Source organism: Benincasa hispida, chromosome 1, assembly GCF_009727055.1.
Source record: "Benincasa hispida cultivar B227 chromosome 1, ASM972705v1, whole genome shotgun sequence".
NCBI classification, from domain to species: Eukaryota; Viridiplantae; Streptophyta; class Magnoliopsida; order Cucurbitales; family Cucurbitaceae; genus Benincasa; species Benincasa hispida.
In genome coordinates, this window is record NC_052349.1 from 1,176,623 (window position 1) to 1,185,512 (window position 8,890).

At 35.6% G+C, this 8,890-nt stretch overlaps 1 protein-coding gene across 1 annotated transcript; it reads left to right on the plus strand.

Moving 5' to 3' along the window:
- The first annotated feature begins 988 nt into the window (after window positions 1-988).
- LOC120091073 (dihydroxy-acid dehydratase, chloroplastic) lies at window positions 989-8,172 on the plus strand. The gene is made up of 14 exons (XM_039048892.1): window positions 989-1,694; window positions 2,453-2,524; window positions 3,389-3,436; window positions 3,865-4,019; window positions 4,121-4,315; window positions 4,409-4,520; window positions 4,657-4,726; window positions 4,828-4,886; window positions 5,129-5,252; window positions 5,807-5,877; window positions 6,372-6,473; window positions 6,625-6,705; window positions 7,525-7,683; window positions 7,776-8,172. The coding sequence occupies exons 1-14, from the start codon at window positions 1,131-1,133 to the stop codon at window positions 7,824-7,826; spliced, it is 1,863 nt and encodes a 620-aa protein (XP_038904820.1). The 5' UTR covers window positions 989-1,130; the 3' UTR covers window positions 7,827-8,172.
- Window positions 8,173-8,890: the final 718 nt, after the last annotated feature.

Below are 8,890 nucleotides of genomic sequence, written 5' to 3' on the forward strand. Positions count from 1 at the left end.
ACCTTTATCACTACTCCCCTACTACTCTTTTCTATCATTTCATTTTCATTTAGATTCTAGTTTGTAGTTCAATATTATATATGGATATTCAAATACTGAATTATGGTGGCTAAGTTTTTACACATCAGTATTCTAATAATAAGTTATTATCGATCTATCTTTTTTTAGTTGAATGATTTTTTACCATATTTAGAGTGAGTGATTGAAAATCTTTGGGTTGATAGAGTTTACTCATGTTACAAATCTAAATTCATAATGATTGTTTTAATGAAAATTCAAGTGTTATTTTAAAACCACAATAATAGCACATAAATAAGGGAAATAGAAAAAGACGAAAAAAGAAATCTCTCAAACTATAGAAGTTTGTTACAATTGACTATCCATTTAACAATTCACCTATAGATTTACAAATGTGTTAATTAAATTATTTACTGTCTATTTACGATAAACTACTATTTTTATCTATTGTGTTATGATAGTACCAATAGTAGTCTATTGTAGATAGATTATAATATTTTACTATTATTTATAAATATTTTTGGTAGTTTAATCATTTAACATAATTTTCTTTTGTAAAATGTATAAATCACCCCAAATTACAAAGGGTTGTTTCAATCAAACATATATTATAGTTCTAAAAGTTATATAGAGAAAAACAACTTTGTTTGATTAATTATTAAAAGAAAAGGTTCGACCATAGAAATTCTTCATATTTTATTTAAGGACTTGAATGTAAAGTTGCAAAGTTTAAAAGGCCATTAATTGGATATCGAAAAAAAAGAGAGGCCATTAATTAAATGAAAATTTTTGAGGGGTTGATTGTAACGGGAAAAAAATGTTAAACTAATAGCACCATAGTAGGAGTGGTTTTTGTCATTTTTAGAAAAAAGAAGGAATTGTATTAAAAAAGGAAAAGAAAAAAGAAAAAAAGAAAAAAAGAGAAACCGCTCACAAAGCACAAGATGGGATTAACATTTTATCGACTTGTCGTTTACTGATATTCGATGTCAGCACTCTTCTTATTGTTCTCAGAGTAAACGCTCTTCTCCCTCTCTGTTGCCAACTTGCCATAACCTCCTTAAACCCTGATTCTGCCGCCGCCGCCGCCGCCGCCTCTTTCTGGCGCCAAAATGCAATCGGCAATCATATCTTCTTCACCACGCGCCATCCCCTTCATCACAATTTCACCATCTGTCTCTACCAATGTCCAACGAAGCCGTCCTCTCGTTGTCAGTGCTTCGATTTCTAATGTCACTACACAATCTCCGCCTCCCTCGGTGTCTGTAGACTCTCCATCTCCTAGTTCCACTACCACTCAAAAGCTCAACAAGTACAGCTCTCGCATTACCGAGCCGAAGTCCCAGGGTGGCTCTCAGGCGATTCTCCACGGCGTCGGTCTATCCGACGACGATCTCAATAAGCCTCAGATTGGGATTTCGTCGGTCTGGTATGAGGGAAATACATGCAATATGCATCTGTTGAAGCTCTCTGAGGCTGTCAAATATGGAGTTCAAGCAGCCGGCATGGTTGGCTTTAGGTTCAACACGATCGGTGTCAGTGACGCCATTTCCATGGGGACCAGAGGCATGTGCTATAGCTTGCAGTCAAGGGACTTGATTGCGGATAGCATCGAGACTGTCATGAGTGCTCAGTGGTACGACGGGAACATCTCCATCCCTGGCTGTGATAAGAATGTGAGTTTTATCTAAAATTTTCCCTTTTTCTGGCTGTTTTCGGCACAGAATCTGACAATCTTCTATCTTGCTTACTCGTATTTGAGGACTTGTTTTGCAATTTCAATTGCTTCACCCCCCTCTCCCTTCTTTCCCATCCATTTCTCTGTTTTGCTTATGTCATTCCTGATCGATTAAGCCTCTTTGTTAAAGTTTGTTCTCTGTTTTCTGTAACCGTATAAAAACTATAGTGCATGCGGTTTCTTTGTTTAGGTTTTCTCTCCTGAAATCTTAGTCAGATTAGAACAAAAAATGTTAAACCACTTTTTTTAGTTTTCAAAATTTGGCCATGATCTTAATTTCGTTTTTTAAATTAGACTGGAAAACAAAGAACGATGTTAGGAAATAAACATGAATTTTATAATCACAAGAATTTATCTATCGGGTCCTTATCGAGAATCATTGAGCTCGATCTAGGAGGTTAGGAAGAAAAAAAAAAAGAAAAAAAAAGAAACCCCTGAACAAAGATTAGTTATATGTCTGCAAAACTGACCTTATTGAACCGGGTGTGATCTTGTTTAGGCACAGGCTTCATTTTTCTTTTTCGGTTTCACTAGCATGCTGTTCTTACTTTATTTTAATTTTTGGAAAAGGAAATATATTTTGTATCATGAAGAGTTAAAAGTCAAGTTACAAAGGGAAAAAAAACACCGCGAAGAGCTTTAGGTATTTTTTCTATCCACATTACAATTTTGTGCTGATAATTGGCTATTCTACAGATGCCAGGTACAATAATGGCGATGGGTAGGCTGAATCGACCAAGTATTATGGTCTATGGTGGAACCATCAAGGTTGGGACTTGGATTTTACTCATATCCATGACTTGAATATAATATTTCATTTCAATCCTAAGAAGCACCTATACAAATATGAGACGTGGATACGACACGGACATGGTGACACGCCATTTTAAAAAAAATCTAGGACATGACATAGCAAGGACACATTTATGAAAATATGCCTTTCTAAGAAATATATCTCATTTTTATACAAAAAAGTAAAATAAAATTCAAAGTAAATAGGTCAATGCATTTATATGCTTAAAAAACTTAGTTTGATATATTTTACACTCAAAATTTATTATTATTGTTGTATATGTGCCTTTTTAGTATACTCAATAAATTCTCTATGCATGTCTAATATATTTGTTGCACAAGTGATCGATACGTGTCCAACAAGTGTTGGAGTGTCAAGTTGACACGTGTTGGACACAGACATGCTAGCCAAATGTAAGTGTCTGGGCTTCTTAGATTGAATCTTATGTTTATCAAGAAGCTGGTGTCATGTTTTCCATCTAAAACCCTGCTAAAAGTTATTCACTTCTACGTGGTCTGTATTAAATTTACCACAATGGAGTGTTTCCATTTGTATCTTGACTCTTGATTCATTTCACTTTTCTCTCACCATCTTTATCAGAATAGAACTACAGAAGATGATCACTTTGAGAGCCTTCACATTTTAGGGAAATATCGTAATGAGTTTGTTGCTTATAGATGCATACATCTACATGCTATAGATATGCCAACATGCGTTTATCATCTCCCTACTTTTTCTAAGACACTAGTATTTTGTCCTTATTTGAATCCAAGCTAATTAGTGTAAGTTTTTAAAGTTGTTTGTAATTTAATATTCTTTTCTGTTGCTTTTGTCTGCAGCCTGGTCATTTTCAAGGCCATACATATGACATAGTGTCTGCATTTCAGGTATGTGCTTATTGAAAACAAAATGTAAGAAAGTTTCATTTAAAATCTCAGCATTCATTATCTTTTCACAGTGAGTCATTTATGCATTAAAATCTCATGATGAATATGTAATATTTTTTAACACAACATTAATTTCGGGGACAATCACTCTGGGTCTGCATAAGCATGTAACTCCCGGATTTAGTACAGACATAAAAGTTTGCTGGCATATAAAAACAAAAATGAATGTTGAACGTGGTGAATTTTCATCTTTAAGAAACTCAAGAAAATAGAAAGTTGGTTATTTGAATATGTTTGCTCATGATATTGGCCTGGGCTATATATGTCGATGACATTTGATTAAAAAAAAATCTTAATAACTGTGTTCGTCAAATTTGCTCTTCAAAAGTTCAAATTTCCTTTCACATTTTGTAATTATTGACACTTAGGTATATGGAGAATATGTTAGCGGGTCAATAAGTGATGAAGAGAGGAGGAATGTTGTCCGCAACTCCTGCCCAGGGGCTGGGGCTTGTGGTGGTATGTATACAGCTAACACAATGGCATCTGCTATTGAAGCTATGGGCATGTCTCTTCCTTACAGGTAAGATATATCTCCAGTCCACGACGTTAGTTTGGTGTGCAGCTCTGGGAAGACATTCTCAAGATTTATGTTATTTCTCATCTGATTCACATTTTCTAAAGCTCATCAACACCGGCTGAGGATCCACTGAAGATAGACGAATGCCGTTTAGCTGGAAAATATCTTCTGGAATTATTGAAGATGGATTTGAAACCACGGGATATTATTACTGAAAAATCACTACGAAATGCAATGGTTGTTGTTATGGCTTTGGGTGGTTCCACTAATGCAGTGCTACACTTGATTGCTATAGCAAGGTGAGGAGAGGAGAGCTTGATGTAAAATTATTCGTTGACTTTTGACTCCTTTATTGTAGATACCACTGTGGCTAATGGCACAACTGTTGGCAGGTCTGTTGGTTTGGATTTAACCCTTGATGATTTTCAGAAGGTTAGCGATCAGGTCCCTTTACTTGCCGATCTTAAGCCTAGTGGAAGATATGTGATGGAGGACATTCACAAGGTCTGGATTTTATTTTCATCTCATTGCCAGTCATATAAAATGCTACCACTAGGTTTCTTTTGATCAGCTGTAGCATGTACTGGTACAATACTGTCACCATCGTGTCTTGATAAGCATTGAACATTTGTTTTGATAGATTGGAGGAACACCTGCAGTCATTCGCTATCTGTTGGAGCACGGACTTTTAGATGGAGATTGTATAACTGGTATATTTTGGCTAACACGACCATGGGATTTGGAGTTTACTTCAGTGATTTCCTTTATTGATGTTATTTTTTTATTTTTTATTTTTTGTTTTTGTTTTTAGTCACGGGAAAGACGCTGGCTGAAAATGCTAAACTTTTCCTACCTCTATCTGAAGGGCAGGTAAGATGGCTTTGATATTATTACATCCATGATTTCAGAAATTAAATCATGCTTCTAAACTATTTAAGTATCCGTGGATCTTTGTTTCTGGTTTACGGTTCAGCTTCGTCACCCGTGTCCCAACATAAAAAAGTATAATCCCTTCCAAAAGTTCCAAAATTCAAAGAATTTTGACTACAATAGAGGTGAAGATCTGAAGGAACACTTCATAATAACTATCTCTTCTTCTGCTTTGGATGCAGGATATTATCAAACCTTTGGAGAATCCCATCAAGAAAACAGGGCACCTTCAAATATTATATGGAAATCTTGCTCCTGAGGGTTCAGTAGCTAAGATTACTGGCAAGGAGGGGCTATATTTCTCTGGTACTGTTTATTGAATTTTCAAGATGCTTTATGAACTAGAAATGTCATTTATGGTTAAATTTTGATTAGAAGCTACCGTGAATTTCTTTTCTTTAAAAAAAAGGAGGAAAATACTTTTCATTTAACAGCTGTTTTGGCCCCCTCCTTTTTTTTGGGCGAGAAAACTGGCTGTATTGTGGTTCTGAATCTCATCGCTTATCAGAACGTACATCCTTGTACCTCTGTGCCACTCTCTACTGCCTGTGTCTTTGGTTGGTAGGTCTAGGTGTTACAGATGAATTGCAGATTTTACTCAAATTCTTAAAAGACCATTGTTTCTTTCTTTCTCGTGATAATAAACAAAGGATTTCATGCAAAAGGCCGAAGCCAGAAAACACAACCTTAGGGTTAAAGGGATGAAGCAATCCCCTCCTCCGCAATGTTTATCAATCCAGCAAGTTTTTTCCTTTTTCTGATTTTGAACCAAATTCTTATAACTTACTAGATATTTGTAAAGAATGGTAATAAAATTTTCTGGAAACAAATCATTCTACCTAAAAACATCTGTTTTGCAGGTCCTGCTCTTGTTTTTGAAGGTGAAGAATCGATGATTGCAGCTATAACAAAGGATCCCTCGAGTTTTAAGGTACGCTCACGATTTTTTCCCTTTCTTTTTCACCTTACGACCAAGTTCCAAACTGTTATCTTTGCAAAAGTGTCAGTCTTATGTGATGTATCGTTGTTTTGGCTTCTCTCTTTGGCTAATAATCTCATCTTATATCTGCATGCAATTCTTAGTTAGGGGTTTCAAATTCCACATGGTACATAAGTTGACGTGCATATATTTTCGTACTATTACTAATGATAGGTTATGTAAATCCTTTCTATATCCCGTTTATGAGTTTTCCAAATATAAATGGTACGACTTTAGGGTTCTCATTTTCAGGTTTCATAGATTTAGACATTAAAACGGTAAGTCTTTATCCCTTAAATTTATGGAATAGTTAAATTTTAGTAGTGCACATATCTATACATAACACGCATGCATATATACACAAATTCGAGAGGATGCTAAGCACGTGTTTATCCACACATTTTTTTTGTATGTTGTAATTGAGATTAAAATTTTTAATTCCTTAGGGGAGAACAGTGATCATTAGAGGTGAAGGCCCTAAAGGGGGACCGGGGATGCCTGAAATGTTAACACCGACTAGTGCAATAATGGGGGCAGGTCTGGGGAAGGTATCGTGTTTGAACTCTAAACTCATGTTAGATTTTTTTTTTTTTTTTTGTTTAATTTGTAAATAATTGTTGTCAAAGTCATTCGAAGTTAAAGAAGATGACATCTTCTCTGAAGTCAACTTGATCTTTACACTGCCATTGACATCTACAGGAAGTGGCATTGCTGACCGATGGTAGGTTCTCTGGAGGTTCACATGGCTTCGTGGTTGGTCACATCTGCCCGGAAGCATTGGTGCGTTTGGTTTCTCACTTTTGTTAAATTCTTGAACTTCGTCTAAACAGTAGAAGCTTAGAGTAGAGAGAGTTCAAAGATTTATGCATTCATTGATAATAGTATTAGATAACATGGAACCAATCGATAATGAAAGAAGTAGTCCACCTATCTTAAAAAGTGGGTGAGGTTCTTTGATTTTTCTAATGTGGGATTCTTGTCATACTCCTCAAAATGGTACTTCTTTTAGTTTACCATTCTTGAATCAGATCTCAGTTTTGGTTTTTGACCAAATACTCACTCAAGCTTCATAGCTTCATGAGCTCTGAACCATATTAAGATAATATGGAGTTCTTTGTGCAATGAGATAAGTAACCCATTTATCTTATAAAGAGCGTGAAGTCCTTTGGTCTTTTCAATGTGGGATCCTCGAAAAATAGCAGGAGACGAGTCTCAATGTGACAACTCGATATTCGGTAATATCTTGAACAAATAATGGGGTCCTTCAAAGGAAGAAATTTTTTTGGTCTTTTATCCATTATACCATTGCATTGTTGTAAATATTTTGCTAGAATATATCAACAGTTCTAGTCCTAGAAGAAACCACTTCTGAAATAAGAAAATTCTTTTGATGATGGAAATATATTTGTTGCAATAATCGTCATGATGGTTGTCTTGTTGGCACACAAAATGAGAACCAGAGTTTCGCAAAAACATTTGATATGAAGAATGTAATAATTAAGTTTAGACCTAATGCGATCTCTCTTTTTCCTCCTGGCCTTATGGTCCCCTCTTTGGTCAAATAAAGTTTTTAAGTGCTTTTCTGTATCCATTTTCCAGGATGGCGGTCCAATCGGGTTGGTTCAAAATGGCGATATCATCAATGTTGATGTTCAGAACCGGAGAATCGATGTTCAATTATCTGATCAAGAGATCGAAGAACGAAGAAAGAAGTGGATTCCACCTGCATACAAGGCTACTAGGGGCGTTCTTTACAAGGTTCGTGTCATACCATCTCTATGATTCACATGTCTGAAACATTTTCTTTTCTTATAAAGAAAAATTTTATCCAAATCGTTCTTCGTTTTCAGTACATCAAGAATGTGCAAGCGGCATCCAAAGGGTGCGTGACAGACGAGTAAGACGAACCTGAACCTGTAGGCTGCAGTTAGAGATCTCTCTTTCTCTAGTTCACATTTAGAGTTATACCACAAACCCAGTTCCCAAAACCACATCTTACTTTTTACGGCAAACCCAATTTTTTAGTAAACATCAATTTCCTTTTCCTTTTTTCTTTTCTTGTTTTTTTTCCTCTCGTTTTCTTCACCATTTTGTTTCAAGTCATTTTGAATTATTTGCAGAGGAAGGCAGTGGTCTGTTTAACACGGGCTGTGCATTTGGTATATCCATTTGATTTTAATTAATGACATTTTTTTTATTTAATCATCATTTTTATAGAGTTGAGTATGTATCAAATGCATTTGATCATCTGGTTTGTACATGCAATAGAATGAAAAAAATTTCAAGCGAGAGCCTACAATTTACGTAAAAGACTGCCAGATTATTGTGCTTTATGCTTTAAGGAGAAGAAAATTGCAAAACTAACGTCGATGTCTATTTGGTATCTAAAACTGTGGTAAAACACACCCTTCCAGTCCCTGAGGATTAAAGTCGATGTCTATTTGGTATCTAAATGGTTTCTAAAACTATTTTGATGGTTGTTGACTAACGGTGATGAATTAACTTGCTGATTTGGCAAAATATTTACTGATATGGCCTTTCTCCAATCTCTCTTCACCGTCTCCTCCTTCAACCTAGTGAGCGGCCATTTCAGTTGTTGCCGTGTGTTGTCCAGTGAAGAACGCGGGCAGCCCATCTCTTTTCCATCTAAAAGGAGGAGAGGGAGAAGACAGAGAAAATTAAAAGAAACAAAAAGTTATGCCTTCGATTCAGATTCGTAGACGAGTGCACCCAAAATGTGTAACATAATGCACAATACAGCATAACACTTGAAGCAACACAATTTCCAATCTTCGATGTAAAGAAAAATTGAGCGAAAAGTTGTGTTGGCAAAATTTGTCTTTACTTTTTCAATGATTAACCAAAACGAAATGCCTTTCTTTATTTTCTCAGTTTCAAAATGAAAAAAAAACTATTGCATGCTACAGAGAGAAAAGTCTCAAGATGAACAACAACCGAGAAAATG